The sequence below is a fragment of the Kogia breviceps genome, chromosome 8 (assembly GCF_026419965.1).
Source record: "Kogia breviceps isolate mKogBre1 chromosome 8, mKogBre1 haplotype 1, whole genome shotgun sequence".
Taxonomy (NCBI): domain Eukaryota; kingdom Metazoa; phylum Chordata; class Mammalia; order Artiodactyla; family Physeteridae; genus Kogia; species Kogia breviceps.
The window spans coordinates 32,078,029-32,097,890 of record NC_081317.1 but is presented as its reverse complement, the minus strand read 5'-3'; the positions used below and the strand labels follow the sequence as shown (position 1 = coordinate 32,097,890).

Here is a 19,862-nt window from a genome sequence, read left to right as displayed (position 1 = left end):
CTGAGGGATCTGGGTAGAAGTGTTTTTGTTGTTACTTAAAACCCCAATTGACTTCTAACACTGGAACTTGACATAGGACTAAAATAACTTCCAAAACCTTCTAGACTCTCAGGTGATTTTTCTAAGTAAAGGATGTAAATACTAACCAAAAATACTACCTTTCAATCACTCTGTACTCATCTTTCTTCTTCTGATAGTAAATAATTTTCATTGAAGGCATCTCAATTTCAAGAAATATACTGACTATCCATTTAATATCTTCATTATACATGCGTTTTCAGGTTTCAGAGAATTTTCTTTTCATCTCATGCACTTGGAATGCCTGCTCAATAACTGATATCACTGCTGAATGTTATGACTGGCTTCATGTTTTTACCAAATATTATGCAACCACAACAGCCTTTTAAATGTATTTCCTTGTACTCATCTGTTTACTAGTTAACCACACCACTTTAGATCTATCTCAGCAGCTGACTGCATATACTGGTTACCTGCTTTATATGTTCATAGGTTGGTAAGCAATCTAGAAAAGCTCTAATAGAGAAGCATCTCTGCAAGATGGGTAGATACCTTCCATAACGGTTGTCACTGCAGCCAGTTTAAGTGTGCCTGGCATGATAAATCCTGAAGAATTCTTGTATTTATCTATAAGCTCTATAATTCTATTTGGAAATCAAAAATTTAACATTTAATGCCAACAGATAGTCATGTGACTTAGGTTTAAAGACATTCTAGAAGATGGCAGAGTAGGGTGATGTGGAACACACCTCCCCACAAATACATCAAGAATACATCTACAAGTGGAACAATTCCAACAGAGCACCTTCTGAATACTAGCAGAGGACCTCAGACAGCTGAAAGGACAAGAAAGATCCCCATGTAACCAGGTAGGATGAAAGAAATAAAAAAGAAAAGAGGAAATGGGATGGGACATGTACCCCTTGGAGGGGAGCTGAAGGAGAGGAGAGGTTCCCACACATGGGGAGATATCCTCACCAGTGGGGAGATCAGATGGGACAGAAGGGGAGCTTCGAGGGCTCAGAGGGAAGTGCAGCAACCAGTCTGTGACAGGCAGGACAGAGTGAGACCTACACGGACGGTCCGTGTCACAGTCCTGTGCGCCCCAGCCTGAGACGTGTGGTGGTACAGACAGGGGCTGGGCACTGGAATGTGGGGTTTGGAGAGCTGACCTGGGGAGAGGACCACTTTTGTCTGCATGGAGTCAGCCTGAAGGGACAGGAGCAACCAGGAATGTTCACGGAAGAAGCCCCAGCCACCACAGAAGCAAAGTGCTGTTGTTGAGCGGTGTGCGAAGGGCACAGCCGCCACTGCAGCCTCTTTCCCCACGCACTGGCACCTGCCACTGCAGGAACTACGAGGGGCTCCTGCCTGGGCAACCCCCACATCCTGACCGCTGCCCTGGCCCCTTCCCACCTGGGAGGGCCTGAGCACCTTGACTGCCGCTCTGGCCCCCTCCTGCCTGAGTGGCCTCGCACCAGTCACCACTCTGGCCCCCTCCTGCCTGGGCAGGCTCATGTGCTCAGGGGCAGCCTCAGGAGCAGAGGCTGGTAGGTCTGAGCCGCAGGGGCTGTGTGACTTTGTGAACCATGGATTTACACCTCTGCTGCCAGCTTTGTAAATTTACCACCTGCAGAATATCCAAACAAACAACGAGTGCTCCTGCAGCTGAGACAGGTCTGGCTTTAGCAGCTGTGTTGTGTGGGTTGAACCAGGCCAGAGTCTGAGCTGCCTCCATAGGTCCCATAGCAACTCCATGTGCATGACTGCTGCAGTCCTGGCACCTGACTTCAGTGGATGTGCATTGGTGGCCTGGTGAAAACAATGCTTTAGAGACACCAGGGTCAACTGCCAGCATACCCACAGTTAAGAGGGGACGAGAGCAGGGCCAACAACAGTGTACTTTGTGAGCCGGCACAATGGGTGGAAGGTGACACAACAGAGCACAATCACAGGTCAACAGCTCCAGAGGAGGAATACTCAGTGGTTTCTCTCCCAGTGGGAGAGAAATCCTGCCTACCTCACACCGCAGATCAGAAACACAGCTCAGAAACAGAAACACAGCTCAGAAACAGATCTGGGGGCTTCTACTCCAACAACCAGGGAGCAGACCCTGCCCCTGACGGCAGTGACAACCACAGAGGAGACTGGAGGCCCCGCTCAACATCCAGTGCAGGTTCTGGTCACCACAACACTGGTCATTGCCACCGAATGAAGAAAAAAGAATGAGAAAAAATGAGGACAGTCTCAAGAGACCTCTGGGACACCATTAAATGCAACAGCATTCACATTATAGGGGTCCCAGAAGGAGAAAAGAGAGAAAGGGTCTGAGAAAACATTTAAAGAGATGTAGCCGAAAACTTCCCTAACATGAGAAAAGAAACACTCACTCAACTACAGGAAGCAAGGAGAATCAAATACAGGATGAACCAAAGAAGGAACACACCGAGACACATATTAACCAAATTGACAAAAACTAAATACAAAGAAAAACATTAAAAGTTAGAAGGGAACCCCCATAAGGTTATCAGCTGATTTTTCAGCAGAAATTCTGCAGGCCAGAGGGAGTGGCATGATATATTCAAAGTGATGAGAGGTAAAAACCTACAACCAAGAATACTCTACCCAGCAGGGCTCTCATTCAGATTCAACAGAGATCAAAAGCTTTATAGACAAGCAAAAGCTAAGAGAATTTAACAGCACCAAACCAGCTTTACAACAAATGAGAAAGGAACTTCTCTAGGCAGGAAAAAAAAACCAAAAAGGAGTCCACAACTAGAAGCAAGAAAATCACAAATGGGAAAGCTCACCAAGAAAGGCAAACATAAAGTAAAAGTTGGAAATCATCCAGACACAAATACGATATCAAAACCAGCAACTGTGAGAAGAGAAGAGTACAAATGCCAAGAAATGGGAAATGCATTTGAAGTTAAGAGACCAGCAACAGAAACACTCATAGATTTCAAAATCAAACTTATGGTTACCAAAGGGGAAACGTGAGGGGAAGTGATAAATTAGGAGATTGGGATTAACATATACACACTACTATAAATAAAACAGGTAACTAACAAGGACCTACTGTATAGCACAGAGAACTCTACTCAATATTCCATAATAACCTATATGGGAAAATAATCTGAAAAATTATATATATATATATATATATATATATATATATATATATAAAACTGAATCATATAGATGTACACCTAAAACTAACACAACATTGTAAATCAACTATACTCCAATAAAAATTTTAAAAATAAGGACATTTAATACTACAACTTTAAAATATCAAAGGGTATTTTAGTTTTCCAACATTTCTATTCTCTCTCCATCTAATTTCACAAAAGCCAACTTATTCTCTTTGGTATCTTAACTTTTTTAAGCATGGTCTCACAATAAAATTTTGTGCTTTGATATAAGATTTAAATCCCAATTTACTTCGAAGGACAAAGCTAATGTCCTGTAATTTAAAAAAAAGTAAGATGCAGATAAAGCATATAAAAAAGACTTACAAGATTCTGAGCAACCCTCAGAGTTTCTGGAGCAATACATCTGGCTGAAATTTTATTGAGTGGAATTATAGTGTATCTACGCTTCAATTCCCCCTTTTCTAGTAGCTTTTTTCCAGTAACCTAAAACATTGTGCATTAGAAATGAAAAAAATATTAATGACAGAGAACATTTAAATGGAATGAGTGCAAGTTTAGGAATCCATAATCAAATAAATGCTGAGTGCCTACTATCCTGAACAATCAAAATTCTAAGAGCGATAATATGCATTCTGGGCTCCTGAGTTAGCATTACTCAGCCATAATAAAGAATGGAATACAGTTAATCAAATATAATCAATAACATAATAAAAAAGTCATTAACTCTATAGCTTTACTCTGTAAAGATAAGCATCCAGCCTTAGGAAAAACTTAAAACATCAAGAAAGTCCCAGTTCTACTAGGAGCACATGATTTTTCAAGCTAAACAGCAATTACAGGTTTTCTTTCATTAAAATCAATTTACCTCCGTGTCTACTACAACATTGTAGAGTCGGTCCCCAGCCACCAATTCTAAAGCTGTGGTTGCAGAAGTATCTTTCACACTAATCAGTGAAGCTACAAGTCCTTTCACACAATTTCTATTCCAGTTCTTCTCTGGATCCCTAAAACAGAAAAGTGGACAAAAATTAATCTTAGATAAGAAAATAGAAAAAGTTGTACTTTAGTAGTCAAGAGCTCTTTCTGACAATACACTAAAGTGATAGCACAAGAATCATATAGTTTTAACGAAACAAAAATTTTCAAATGTCTCAGATGACTAGCCAGCTACAGGCATACCTTTTATTGTGTTTCACAAATACTGCTGTTTTTTGTTGTTGTTTTGCTTTTTACAAATTGAAGATTTATGGCAACCCTGCATTGTCAGCTGATAGTATTTTTAGTAATAAAGCCTTTTTTAATTAAGGTATGTACATTGGTTTTTTACACAGTATGCTACTGTACACTTGACTATTGTTTTAAAATCAATTGAAAGATCTTTCAGTATACATGTTTCCAATGTAACAAAAATAACTTTGATGTTCTAATCTGTGTAATAAATATATTAAATATTCCATGAAAAAAGAACCATATAGTAAAACAAACTGTAAAATGTTAATGTTTACAGTTATTTAATATTAATGATATAATAACTTTAAAGGAACTTTCCGACAGATTAAATTCCCCTCATTTTGGTTTTATGATTAGTGGCATTAGTAGCCTTAAATTTCACAAGAATTTCCCCTGCCTACAAATCTGAAACATTCAATAAACATTTATGGAAAAAATATCAATTAAGGAAAAGCAGCTTACAATAACTTTCATACAAAAATATATCCTGGTTATTACCATGATGTTAGAATTCAACGTTTAGCTCTCTTACCTGTAGGAAAATCGAAGATTGGGAAATCTGGCCAAGAGAGCTTCATATGTTTCTTTCAATCTACTGATTTCACGAGATAGCTGCCTGTGCCTTTCCAGAAGGCATTCCTCCTTGTTTTCTGAACAATAAGTCATAAGTAAATTGAAACCAAGTTTTAAAAACTCAAATATTCTACTGCTTTAAGGAAAATATTAGTAACCTCTATTTCCAAAGCATTTCTAAAAGCAAAATACAAACTTCTGGTAAGTATTAAAGCATGCTTGACATTCAAATTTCTATCAACTGTCAAGTAGACATATTTCCAACACATAACACCATTTTCATGCCAAGAAACAACATATGAATTGGATACCTACTAATGTAGAAATATATAAATAACATTTTTGAGTTTTCAAGTGGCACTTCAGAGTGACTGAAGCAGGAAATTCTCAGTATTGAGTTTTCAAAAATTCAAAGGGTTGATTTATACTTATTTTTTGTGACTATACTTATAAATAATTCCTATATTAATACCCATTAATATTAATGGGATAAAATATTTCCTACTTGCTATTTCCTTTATTTAAGGAAGTTTCTGTCAATAACCACTACTTCCTAATGATTTAACATCTTTAAAGGCCAACCTTCATAATTTAGCTTTTTCATTTCGGCTTCAAGTTTTTCTCTAAGTTTCTTCACAGCTTCTAAAGCTTCTTGATCCTTCCTATAGCCACCATCCATCTTCTTAATTTCTGTTTGTTTAGTCTTTAATTCTTGTTGGGCATGTTTCAACTTCATCTGAGCCTATAACAGAAAAATGTAACAGACTATATGAGGCAGACAGTGCTAGTGATAAAATGGCCACAGATTCAGATTGCTTTAAGAGACATCAGCCTTGAGAATGTAACTGTTTGGTCACTCAGATCAGTATCTCAAGAGATCAATCATTTCCCAATGTTTTCACCTCAAAACACTACTCAGAATATAAATGAATAAAAGCTCCAATTGTTAAATAATTTGCAATTTAAGTCCATATTTTTAATATTTATAAAACTGACATCAATGAGCTCAAAAATTATATCAAAGAATAACTGTCATTAGCTGGTTAAATTAAAAACAAAATAGAAAGCTATTTCTATCAGTTTCTTCCCTCCTTTTCCACTTAGATATGCATGTTTGCATTTATGTATATCTGTGTTGTATAATTAACTGTACAACTGTATTGAACAATGAGAAATAAAATTGTACAGGAAAAGGAAGCTAAACTGACAGAAAAATTTAAAAGCTATAAGTCTGATACTTAAATGCTAGTTTATATAATTGAGCACTATTCCTTAAAACCATGAACTAGTATTCTAAGATCTAAATGAGTGTATACTTCCTTTAAAACTGAATGGTGGACTTTTCCCAATATAAAATAAGTTAACAAAAAAAACTGACCATCACCTTTTTTGTGACCATAATCTTCGAATTAAAAAGTTGCAAATATATAATAGAAAACCTTGAATGGGATTAATACACACACATCTGTGTATATTTTTAAAGATGAGTCCTCCATTAAAAAACAAATAAAACAATGTGCATGTGTATATACACATTTTTTCTTTCTGCCATCAAAACTCCTGTGTTCATAGGACTTCTAAGCTGCACAACTATCTAAACAAATATGAAAACCATTTTAATAGATCGAAAAAAACCCATTGAAGATTATGAAATCAGAGTAGAGAAACCAAAGACTGGAATGGGGGTAAATGGGAGGTAGAGATACTTCCAAGGAGGATACCACAAAGTTTTAAAGAACTAAGTGTGGTGGACATAGAAATGAAGACATTTTTGTTTTCCTGTTAAAGCTTAAAACTTCAATTTTATGATGTTAATAAAACAGCAAAAAGATGAAAACAAACTAACCTCAAATATTCCATACAATGCTGAAAGCAGAACAGAGCACTTATGGCACTTATAATTTCTATAAAGGTATTTTACATTTTATAGCATCTTAAACTAACATTGTCAATAGTTAGCAATCAACATATCTGAATTTCATTGTTTTAGGTGCTAAAGAGTGATAGAATATAGTAAACAATAAACAAGTTCCTTGATATTGATCTGATTATTTTCAACATTTTATAACAACTGCCAAAGCATAATGTGAAGGAGCTTCTCAAAAAAAAATGAAAATAAAAAAATAAATAAAAACTGCAATCACATAGTGCTTACTGTCTATAGTTACCTGTTTGGCTTCTGTCTGAACTTTACTTATGTCATTTTTACAGGCCATCATTTGACCAGCAAGAGTTGCTTCTGCTCCATCTTCATTACTGGACAGGCCAGCGGAAACAGCATTGAAGTGCTGCTGTGCAGCAGCCAAAGCTTCAGCATCTTTATTACTTGCTTCTTGAAGGGCACTCAGCCCATCTGTCATCTTTTTAACCTCTTTTTCCTTTGCTGCTAAAGTTTTAGAATCCTTTAGGAAGAAGAGTTTCAGATTGGAAAGTATTATATTTTAGAAAACCATCCATTTTCTTAAACACATATACCTTTATGTCATCAAATTTCACAGCAATTTGAAGTGAACATGGTAATTTAACCATCATAACTTTATACTTTATTCCCATTTTGAAATTCAGCCTTTCTCAGTTTTTAGGATAAATGTACCTCTTATCCTAATAATACTTTCACTCCATATGTTATAGTCAAATCTGGGAGACAGTGAACTAAAACATCATTGCAAATTTAAACAAACCACTTGAAAAAACTAAAATTCAAGTTCTAAACCTATAAAATTGAAATAATAACCCCCCTACCCAAAGCTTAAAAGTAGAGATTTTAGGATTAAGAGCCTGTATATGAAAATATTTTATAAGCTATTAAAGGCCATAAATTTAAGTGTTAAATAATTATGGGAACAGCATTACTAACAGTTAACACCTTTTAAGTTCTAGTAACCAGGTATCTAATGCTATGTAAGATACAAGCACTGAAAGAAAAAAAAAAATCTAGTTATATTTACATGAAAGTGATCAGAAATTTTGGCTCACTTAATTCATGATTCATTGGATATTTATTAGATATGTACCAGGCATTATTCTAGACATTAAAGACACAGGGTCCTCAGGGAGCCTATATTTCTAACGTGGAAGACATAGTAAACAAATAACTAAAGCAAGGTAAAGGGACAAGATATGATGGGACTACTGTTTTAAGAATGATGAGGGAAGGCCTTTTGTGATATTTTGAGCAGAAACCTAAATGAGACAGAAGGAGTGATCATGCTAATACTAGGGGGACAGCATACTTGGCAAGCTCTGAGGAATATGCTTGGGTGTTAGAGGAACTGTGGTTGGAGCACAGAGAGCAAGTAAAAGCAATGTAACTATTAAGCACACTACTGAGTATCCCTCCTGGGAGGTGATGGCTTCAACCAGGTTAGCAGTGAAGGAGGTGTGAAAAGTGGCTGTATTCTGGATATACTTTTAGAGTCAACAGAATTTGTTGATGAATTAGATACCATAGAGTTTGAGAGAAAAGGGAAAATTCAGGACTCCAGGTTCTGGAGTGAACAGCTAGGTTAATAGCAGTATCATATACTTACATAAGGAAAATTCAGTAACTCAGGCAGGTTTGGGTAGGTAGGGAAAATTTAAGAGTTCTATTTTGGTTATGTTAAGTTTTAGACTTTTTAAAGTCATCCATATAAAAATGTCAATTAAATAGCTTGACAAATGAGTCCTTGAAAGAAGAAGTCAAGGCTAATTATTGATTCGAAAGGCATCAATATATAGATGGTATTTAGGGCTATAGGGCTGGATGGGATCACCTAAGAAATGAGTGTATATAAAAGAAGTCTGAGCACTAGCCCTGGGGCATGCCAGCATATGTATTTTGATTTGCATTTCTAAACTGGATTCAAGGTTCATATATTCAACTATCAAACCAATATCTGTACTTAGATGTCTAACTGGCTCCTCAAGCCTATTATCCTCCACTCAACAAATGGTAACCATATTTCAAACTGTCAAAGACAAATCTCTGGAGTTATCCTTCAGTCCTTTTTCACAGTCAAAAACCAATCTGCTTGCACTACTTACAACAGCCAAGACATGAAAACAACTTAAATGTCCATGGACAGAGGAATGGATAAAGAAGATGTAGTGTCTATGTACACCCCCCCCACACCCCCACAAACACAATGCAATATTACTCAGCCATTAAAAAGAATGAAATAATGCCATCTGCAGCAACATGGATGGACCTAGAGATTATTATACTGAGCAAAGTAAGTCAGAAAGAGAAAGACAAATACTATATGATATCATTTATACGTGGAATCTGAAACATGACACAAATGAACATATCTACGAAACAGGAAGACTCACAGACATAGAGAACAGACTTGTCGTTGCCAAGGGGGAGGTGGGTGGGGAAGGGATGGGTTGGGAGTTTGGGATTAGCAGATGAAAACTATTATATATAGGATGGATAAACAACAAGCTCCTACTGTATGGCACGGGGAACTGTATTCAATATCCTGTGATAAACCATAATGGGAAAGAATATGAAAAAGTATATACATATAACTGAGTCACTTTGCTGTATAGCAGAAATTAACACATTGTAAATCAACTATACTTCCATTAAAAAAAAAAATCTACTGGGTCTGTCTGCTGGACCTATGCTTAAAATACACAAATTCCCACAACTTCACTAATATCCCAACTTCTATTGCATTTATTCAAGGGCTATCACCTGGACACCTACTACCTGGATTCCCTGCTTCTTCCATTTATCTTTAGTTTATCCTCAAAACAGCAATAGTCCTATTAAAATAGTAAAATGTCATGCTTCTGCTCAGCCAACTCCAGCAGCTTCCCATGCCACTCAGAATAAAGGTCAAAGTCCTTCACATGTTTTGCAAAATCACATGTGATCCTACACCCCATTACCTTTCTGCATTTCTACTACTTAGTGATAACCAGCTACATTTATCTCTACTTTTCCAGTACCTTAGGCACTTGGGGCAATTGCTATTCTTTTGCCTGGAACATCTTTCCCCACAGCCTCCCAAATTATCTACATTGTTCTCTGACTTCCTTCAGGTCTTTAATGAAATAGAGCCCTCCCAATGAGACCTTCGATGGCTATCCAATTTAAAATCCCAAACTACACCCCCCTCCCCTATACTACAACCCTCTCCACTGCTTTATTTTCTCTCCACATCAGTTATCACTATATAACATATGATATTTTTCACTTAATCTTCTTTATCATCACTTCCCTCACTGGAACAAAGACCCACAGGTATTTTGTCCATTGCTACATCCTAACCCAAACAATTACCCTTGATCCATAGCAGACACTCAATAAATATTAACAGAATGGATAAATGTATACTACTAGAATTAAATTACACTTCTCGTTTGCTTACCTCTACCATATTTTTTTCCAGCTCTTTGCGTTTGTTCTCTTCACTTGCCAGATTTTTCTTCTTGAAATCAAAGGCACTTTGAGATTTAGTATTAACTCGCTGAGCTTCTGCAAGAGCATCTTCTAAAGATCGGAGTATACCTCCAATTTCCTATAATCAAATGCACCCAATTCAATCAATGTACTTAAAAATTTGTTCATGGTGTCCTTTTCTTGTATAATTTCTACATAAATAATTGACTTTTTATAAGCTATTTCATTATTATACTTTAAGATTAAGAAATCAATACAGAAGACAATCCCCAGTAAATCCTAAATAGTTATTGTATAATATATAATTTAATACTTTTTTCAGAGTGTATATTCTATTCTTACATATATGCCTGACCTTATCTTTTCTTTTTTCCAACTCTTCTATTTCATGACTAAGTGCTTTTATTTTTTTATCATTTTCCGACAATTCTTCTTGAAGCTTCACAATTTTATCCTGCATTTCTTTTAACTCCTCAGCTGAGCGTTCTTTGGTATCTTCAGCCAGCAAAAACTGATAAGCAATATATAAACGACTCAAATGTTCTATTTCTCTCATTAGCTTTTGGTACTCTAAGTAGGAAGATCTTTCCTGAAAGAGAAATCACCAGTAAAGTATAACTCAAAATTCATATTATTAAACAAATTTGGAAAGAATCAAAATACACCAACATGTATAAAATTTCCCATTACATGATGTAATGGGTTTTGTCTTAAACTGAGTGATCATGGATTATAAATTTTAGGAAGCTTTAAATAACATTAGAACTATGGTTAGATAGCATAATACCATCTCTAGTGAATCCTCTGTGGTTATTTCTTCTCAAATATAATCAGATAGTTGGGATTAACAAAGAAATGCAGACATAAGATTCACATACTGGCAGTAATAAGAAGTCTATATAAATACAACCTACACAACCATGAATGAGGCACTATTAAATGTACTTTGTAGTAGTATTACCAAGATGCCCACCCAACATTCATTCATGTAACTATTTATAAGTATTTGCTCACACATTACTAAACTTGATTCCCGTTAGGACCTACTGGGACAAAGTAACAAAATAACAAAAAGTTCCTAATTTGAAGAAACAAATTCAGGGTGATTAAATGATCACTCCATATTATTAGATTTAGAAAGAACTTGTCAAAATCAAACATGACATCTAGGTTTAAACTCGTGATCTATTGTTTTCTACTAAATCATACATACAAAAGGCAGAACCTTCAAGATCACAAATTTTCAGTTTTTCCAATAATGTCTATGCTACTATATGGATTCAGAAGAGAGCTTGAGAAATATCAAACTTTAATGAACATTTAATAAATTCCTAAATACACAATTTAAAACCAATGTGCTATAAACACATTCTTTCACTGAAACACCAATTACAATGTCAGAAGCTGCAATTATAGAGAAAACAGTCATTTGTTTCAATACCTTTCGTTTACCAACTGCCTTGACAGCAGCAATTATAATGACAGCCCCCTCTTATCCGAGAAGTTATTCACTCTACCAAGAAAAGTCACTGAGAGGGCCATATCTTTATGAAATATTATTCCATTCAATTCTAAGTATACAAGAAAATTCAGACTTCTCTTCAACAAATAATTAAAATCTGGCATATTTTCTGAGATTAAGACAGGAAATCTATTTACAAAACCATTATGACTTAATAGATATGAAGTACATTGTGCTCTACAAGCAGAAGGCTGAGTATGGACTACCAACTCTAACGCCTTATCTCATCCGCTAGAATAATTCCTGAGAAGTGGTACACATTTCATCCCCATGTGTATGATCGTGGATACATCACCAATTTTGAGAGACATTCTAGCTGGCTGTCCTCACATATATAGTACATACCTCTTTTAATTTCTGAATGGTTGGAGTAATTTCTTCTTCAAGTATCTGGAAAATAAAGGAAGATCATATTTTTCAGTATGTGAAGTACCATTAAAGAAATTTAAAAGGGAGAAGTAGGATGTAAGACTAAGGAAAACTGAACTAAGGCTGGGCGGAGGGAGGGTGTGGTAAAATTTCCCTTTTTACAGCAGAGAAACTCTAAATGCAAAAGTACTCTCTTCTCTCAAAATATTTTATATAAATTTAATTACCGTCTTAATTTCTTTCAGCTTAGCCTCCTTTTTTTCTATGGTCTTCTGGGCAGCTATCTTTTTGTATTCATACATCCTGGTTCCAGCTGCTTCCTCTATCATGGACAAAATCTGGAAAGACGATTGTATTAATGTTTTAAGAATCCAAGACAATGAGTCTCACTGGAATTTACATTAAGGATATTATTTAATGCCTTAACCTAAGTATCTTAACAAAATTATGGATCATAAAAGTTAAGTACATAAAATTGTACATGTTAGCTAATAACCCTAACATTCAAGAAACATTTCTGGCCTTCACTCAAATTCTAAAATCAAACTTTATGCCACACTGAGGTTCCAGAGTACATCTCCTTTAAAACTGAAGCCAGTAATTCCTTCCTCCTCTTTTCCTTCAAATACGAGTCTTAGAAAAAGTAAAGGCTAACAATATTCAGTTTTCATTTTAGAAATTTCTATTTAAAATTGTTCCAAGTGAGATTTCAGCCATTTTGTTCCTGCAAGGATGAAGCATGGCCTAACATCTGCATTCCAACTGTAGCACATGCTTTAAGAACTTGGGAAAGTAACTTAATTTTCTCTGTGCCTCTGTTTCTTCTTCTGCAGAGTACTGATAATATCTCACAGCATTGTTGAGAAGTAAACATGAAGTAAAAAAATTCATGATAAGTACTCTGAAAAAGGCAAATATTAATTACAATTTTGTAAGAAGGACAATTTTGCTAGCACTCCTTTTTCAGAAGCTTCTAGTCACCATCAATCCCTATCTTAAGAGGATTATTTCTCTGAAAACCATTTTGATTTCTATGTATTTGACAGGTTTTGAATTAGAAGTTTTCCCTTAAGATGTTATCTAAAGAAAATAAGCATGACCTATGGTCAAACCAGACTTGTATGATCAATTATCAGTCGTCTTCTTAGTTCTTCTCCATAGAAAAATAATACCAAAAGAGCTTTTGCTCTTATACAAAACATTCATGCCTTCGTACCAACTCTTCTCAAGGGGGCTCTAAGAGGAAATTAAGTCTTAATGTCCTAAGCAATCCATTGTATGTAATGAATTAATTTCACTCAAATCTTTTTCTGTAGGCTGACATGGAACATCAGTTGAGAAAGGCTACTTTATAGAGGCAAAATTTCTTTTAATACTGTATTGGGCACATAAAACTCCTAGACATCAGTCTTGGCAATGATTTTTTTTGGATTTGACACCAAAAGCAAAGGCACCAAAACCAAAAGTAAACAAGTGGGACTACATCAAACTAAAAAGCTCCTGCACAGCAGAGGAAATCATCAACAAAATGAAAAGGCAACCTACTGAATGGGAGAAAATATTTGTAAATCATATATATATAAGTGGTTAATAACCAAATACACAAAGAACTCATACAACTCAACAGAAAAAAAATTAAATGAAAATAATGTGCAGAGGGTATGGATATCTTTCCACAGAAGACATACAAATGGGCAGCAAGTACATGAAAAGATGGTCAACATCACTAATCATCAAGCAAATGTACATCCAAACCACAATGAGATATCATCTGTTAGAATGGCTACTACCAAAACGACAAGAAATAACAAGTGCTGGTGAGGATGTGGAGAAAAGGGAATTCTTGTGCACTGTTTGTGGGACTGTAAATTGGTACAGCCACTATGAGAAACAGCATGAAGTCTCCTCAAAAAATTAAAACTAGAACTACCATATCCAACAATTCCACTTCTGGACATTTATCTCAAGGAACCAAAGACAAATTTGAAATGACATCTGCACTCCCATGTTCATTGCAACATTATTTCCAACAGTCAAGACATGGAAACAACCTAAGTGTCCACTGATGGATGAATGGATAAAGAATATGTGATATATATATATATAAATAAATTAGAATATTATTTAGCCATACAAAAAGGAAATCCTGCCATTTGTGACAGCAATGGATAGGACCTCGAGGGCATTATGCTAAGTAAATTAAGTCAGACACAGAAAGACAAAAACAGTATAATCTCACTTATATGTAAACTCTTAAAAAAAAAAAAAAGTGAACTCATAGATACAGAGAATAGATTGGCAGTTGCCAGAGGTGGGGAAAGGGTGGTGGGCAAAATGAGTACAGGTAGTCAAAAGGTACAAACTATAAGTCCTGAGGATGTAATGTATGGCATGGTGACTACAGTTAGTAATACTGTACTGCATATTTGAAAAGTGCTGACAGAATAAATCTTAAAAGTTCTCATCTTTAAAAAAAATTTTACCTGTGTGGTGACAAATGTTGAGTAGACTTACTGTGATCATTTTGTGATATATACATATATTAAATATATGTATATATATATACATAGAATCATTATGTTGTACACCTGAAACTACTTTATGAATTATATCTCAATTAAAAAAAATTTTTTTTAATAATTTTGCTTAACAAGGTCCTAACACTTTTCTTTTACTTCTTTTAAGGATTCTCATTTAATCCTCAGAACAGACCCTGAGGTAAGGATTATTGGCTCTAATTTATGGATGAGGAAAGTAAGGGCACAGTGTTAAATATTTAAAAACAAAACTATTTTCTCTACTAATCATTCTTAAATGTTTCCAATAATTTTAATAATGGAAAAAATTATGTTAAAAAATTGATTACCTAGAAGATTAAGACAATATCTCTAATTATTATCTTTACTATCCTTAAAGAGTACTCTTACCTCTGGAGGTTTCATATTCAACACTTTTGTAATTCGGCCCTGAAAATAAAATTGGCAAACTTACTATGATAATAACAAAATACAGAAAGAATAACCTAAAGACATACATGTTTATCTGCACTGAAGCTGTTGTATCCTAATACACCAATCTTTTGGGAGTTATTTCTTCCACCTACATGAAAAAATGTTTCTTTTATTAGATTTGAGACCAAAGGTAGCTTATTAACTCTAGAATTTTGTTACCCACTTTCTCACGAGTGATACAAATTACATAAGTTATTAAATGATACAAAGTTAACTCGACCATATTTCCGAGACAGTTAATATTAATGATGTAGAAGTCTCCAATTCTAAGACAAGTAAGTATATAAATAAATGTTAGCATAATTATTGAACATTTCTTGATTTTTTGGAACAATGGCCCTCCAAGATAAGTCAAAGAAAATTACTTCCAGACATTCTTCAAAATTCAAATGTATACAATATACTAGAACATGTAAGTACAAAAAACTAACCCACATTTCTTAACAGGTGCCCAAACAGCAGGCTAATAGTAAAATAAAAAATGAAAAATGCAAACAGAAGCACTTCTAAGTTAAAAAATAAAAGATGTCAAAACTATTATGAAAGAGATATAAAGACCACAAACGAAATACCTGCATGATGAGAAAGTGAGGGTTGTTAACATTAAGGCCAACAGAACAAAAGAGATCCTGTACTCTGGTATTGTTTGCATTTACTCCATTGATTAAATATTTATTTCTGCCACCAATAACCACCTAAAAAGGAAAGAATTTTAAAAGATATAAATGAACACACACATCTTGAGCTATGATGATAAATTCCCAAATACATTATTTTTCATGTTTGTTCTGTCCAACTAATGGTAAACAAAATCAATCTAGGGTAAATAATAAAGAAAGTGTGACATGGTCAAAAAGAATATGAGACTGAGTCCGGATAACTGACTTCTAATCCAGGGATTTTTACTAACTAGTTACATAACCAAGCACAAGCCTCCTAACCTCCCCTGCAGTGGATTAGGTCTCTAAGGGCCCTTCTAGCTTCATGTTTCCAAGTATGTGTAGATTGTAGTTTCTATCCCTGATCACCCTCTTTCTACAATTTTCCATACTCAGATGTTAACCCCTCTTCCTCCCTTTTGATTTCCAAAGGAAAAGAAGTCAGATACTGAAAATGAAAGGCAAATAGTTTAATATCAATCCTTGTCAAGATGCTAAAAGGGATTAGTAAAAGACATGGCTGGTAAATACTTGAAAGAAAAAGAGTAACCATGGAACTTCGGCATGGGTTTAATAGGAACAACTTATACTAGATACCAGCTTGTTCACACTCTACTACAGCACTTGCATTACCATTTTTTGGGTATGACTGTCTCACCCATATTTTGAGGTCCTTAAAGACAAGGTATGTTTCTCATTCTTTCTATCTGTATTTCCCAGTGCATTCAACAATGCCCAGCACACATTAAGCACTTAATAAATATTAAATATTAATTCACTCCTTTTTCCTGACAGGATTATGAGGGTGGTAGATCATTTACTAATATATTTGAACAACAGTCCTAATATACCCGTAATTTGAGACAGTCTTTATAACAAAATTATGGTGAAGATACAGGCATATGGATTGCATGAGGACAGGAATTTTGGGTAGATTAGTAGCAGACTTACTTAAAATCCTTAAAGGGTTATTATTTGATAGATGCTTAATGACAGAGAACAGGATTCTGTCCCAATCTAGTCAATCCCCCCCACTTTTTTTTCAACCAGAGGCTTTCATTAAAATAGAGAGGGAAATCTAGGTTACATAATGCTAAGTTGGAGAGTAAATGCGAATTAACAGAATTTTGAAAAATAAAACTTTGACAAACTGAAAACATTGTCTGACTATAATAAAAAAGATTTTAAGGGACAGATGTAAGGTCCTCCCTTGGTTTCAAAAATCTGCTTAGATACAGAACTGGCAGTATGTGGCTAAGTAATAACACACATGAACAATTTAGAGCGATTTTAAGTAAATCAGATATGAATTCACAATGTATCATGAACTCTCCAACATCATATTGAGAAAAATAGAAGTACTTAAAATGAAAGAAGCAACAATTCTGCTTAATCCTGTCATAGCTAGACCAATTCTGGTATATGCAATTTGAGGTGCCAAGCATTAAAAAAAAAAAGATATAAAAAACTGGAGCAAATTTGTATTCAGTGTGATGAGACAACTGAAAGACCTATAAACAACTAAATATCAATTGAAAGACCTAGAGATTTAGCTTAGAAAACAGACTTACAGAACACTTAAATACTGAACTACGGAATAAATTAGATTTGCTCTTGATGCTCTCAAGAAAACAAGGATTAATTTGTAAAACTTGAAGACAGCTCTTTGGCTCAATATATAGGAATAACTTTCTAATAAGACCTTTCCAAAAACAGAATGGGTTACCTCAGAACATAGAAAGATCCCAAGAGCTACAGGTGTTCCAGCACAGAGAGAGAAGACTCAAGTGTGGTTCAAGATTTAAGCATGGTTGGGTGCTTGGACTGATGGATTTCAGATCCCTTTCAATCCTCTTGGTACATGGCAGAATTTGCATGATCCAAGTTTAACATAAGGAAGATATTCTTAAGGAATCTAGTCAGTATTTGATCCATCAATTTTGCTCATAAGCTTTCTCTCTCCAGTAGTCACATTGCCAAAATGCACATCAGACCTTCAAGTTTCTAGGTAACCAAATATTTAGCAGCCACTCACCTGCCTTGTTACTGTAATTTCATCATGAACCTCAAATCCTAAAGGACTCTGCTTTTTGTCAGAATTATCAAAGGTGATTGACACGGAGGCTTTGGTAATTCCAGCCTGCCCATTTTTGTAAACTAAATCTTGTAAATTAGAAGCCCGAACCTAAAATAAAGGAAGAGTTTCAGTTACAAAACCCCATACTACGCAAAATAGCACTAAAATTGTGCTTCTTGCTGTTGGAAAATCACCCATGTAGTATCCATTAAGCAGCCAAGGATAGGCAGTGGCATTCATAAGCAAGAAGAGCAAAGAAAATGGGTAACAACCTGAAATGGGCATCTTTCTCCATAGGACTTTTTCAACCCTGAACAAAACTGTTTTCTACTTATTTCTTAACAAAAGCTCATTTGAAAAATTTAAGGAAAGACAGTGTCTAAGAATTTCACTATTCATCCAATCCCATTAGACGGTCCTGAAAAGACATTATAATGGGGGCGGGAGCAGGGATGGGGTGAGGGTACAACTCTGGAATGAGAATGCCTGAGTTTCAGTGTTGCTCCAAACATCTTAAGAAGATGAACCTTAGGCAACTCCTCTAAGTTTCTATTTTCTCACCTAAAATATGGAGTAATAATACCGACCTTTAAAGGACTGCGGTGAGGTATATTTCACATAAAAATGCAAATGAAGAGGATACTGGCAATAGTCTCCAAGTGCAATGAGGATTCCCTCGAGGCTCCTCAAACTTAAAATTCACATAAATGAGAAAGTTTACACTTTACCTGAGACAGGTTGGAGATGCCCAGCAAAAAGCAGATGGAGTCCAATATGTTGGATTTCCCACTACCATTTAAACCAGTGATAGCATTGAAGAGGGGGTCAAAACCATTGACTTCAGTCCTCTGAGCATAGGACTTGAATCCCTCAAGAATGATTGACTTAATGTGCATTTTCACTACTGACTCCGACAGGCAAATCTCTGCTAGAAATCAAGCAAGCCACAAAGCAGTTCTGTACAAAACAAATAACACAAAAGTGGAATGTAAAACTGGAATCATAATAAATGTAGGAAACTGAAACATAAGAATGACAGCTCTATAGAAATAAAACAGCCACTTGCCAAGCTACTTCCTCTGATGCAAAGGTATCTTTCTTTAACTTAAAAATATACAGGCGTTAGTCTCTAGTTAGAACTTAATTAAACCATTAATTCAACCTGGAAGCCAACCACTTACTTCTCCAGGCTTATCTTCCACCGTTATCATACTCTAGGTAACGTAGGCTGATTATTTCACACCGCATCCCCTTTGCCCATAATGCCCTTCTCCCGGATACTGGCATGGCTCACTCTCCAACACTCACGTCTTTGCTCAAACGTCACCTAACTGGGGTCCTTCCTGACTTCCCTATATAAAAGGGCACCTCTACCCACCCCCTCGCTCTGCTTCCTTTTTCCTTCATTGCACTAAAGGCTGACACTAAACAGTACTTATTTACTCGTCTACCCAACCTATCACAATATAATCTCTGTAGCATCTTCGCCTACGTCCACCGCTGTATGCTGGAATAGTCCCTGACTCGAGGGCGCGGGATGGGGGCGAGGGGGGGGGTTCGTAAATATTTATTAAATAGATAAATCCCACATAAAGAGATGAAGCTTTTTGCTTTCACTCAGGCTCTTTCCTTGCCTCACCAGGCCTTTCTGTCAACACTACCTCGCCCTACTTCAATGGCAGGAACTAGCCATTCTGCCAGGAACCCCTTAGAACTAACTTTAGTCTGAGGTCCCTTGCTCCTCGGCTCCCCAGCCCCCGACACCCATCTCCGGCCAGGAATGCCAGGCTAGGCCCAACCGGCCGCGCGCACGCACCTGCCTCACCGCTGCGTCAGGCCGCCTGGGCTTGCGG

At 35.9% G+C, this 19,862-nt stretch overlaps 1 protein-coding gene across 2 annotated transcripts in view; it reads right to left on the bottom strand.

Moving 5' to 3' along the window:
• Positions 1-19,862, bottom strand: part of SMC2 (structural maintenance of chromosomes 2) — a 624,541-nt gene that overhangs the window by 26,791 nt on the left and 577,888 nt on the right. The window contains exons 13-25 of one of the 2 annotated variants that reach the window (XM_067041100.1): positions 18,738-18,966; positions 17,968-18,117; positions 15,846-15,968; positions 15,190-15,228; positions 12,490-12,600; positions 12,239-12,283; positions 10,727-10,960; positions 10,340-10,489; positions 7,145-7,378; positions 5,559-5,718; positions 4,936-5,053; positions 4,039-4,177; positions 3,537-3,656 (exon numbers count right to left, since the gene is read on the bottom strand). In XM_067041100.1, coding sequence (XP_066897201.1) covers positions 3,537-3,656; positions 4,039-4,177; positions 4,936-5,053; positions 5,559-5,718; positions 7,145-7,378; positions 10,340-10,489; positions 10,727-10,960; positions 12,239-12,283; positions 12,490-12,600; positions 15,190-15,228; positions 15,846-15,968; positions 17,968-18,117; positions 18,738-18,905 — 1,791 coding nt within the window. In that variant the 5' untranslated portion in view covers positions 18,906-18,966. The remainder of the gene's footprint in view (positions 1-3,536; positions 3,657-4,038; positions 4,178-4,935; positions 5,054-5,558; positions 5,719-7,144; positions 7,379-10,339; positions 10,490-10,726; positions 10,961-12,238; positions 12,284-12,489; positions 12,601-15,189; positions 15,229-15,845; positions 15,969-17,967; positions 18,118-18,737; positions 18,967-19,862) is intronic. The other variant, XM_067041102.1, reaches the window with a different exon arrangement.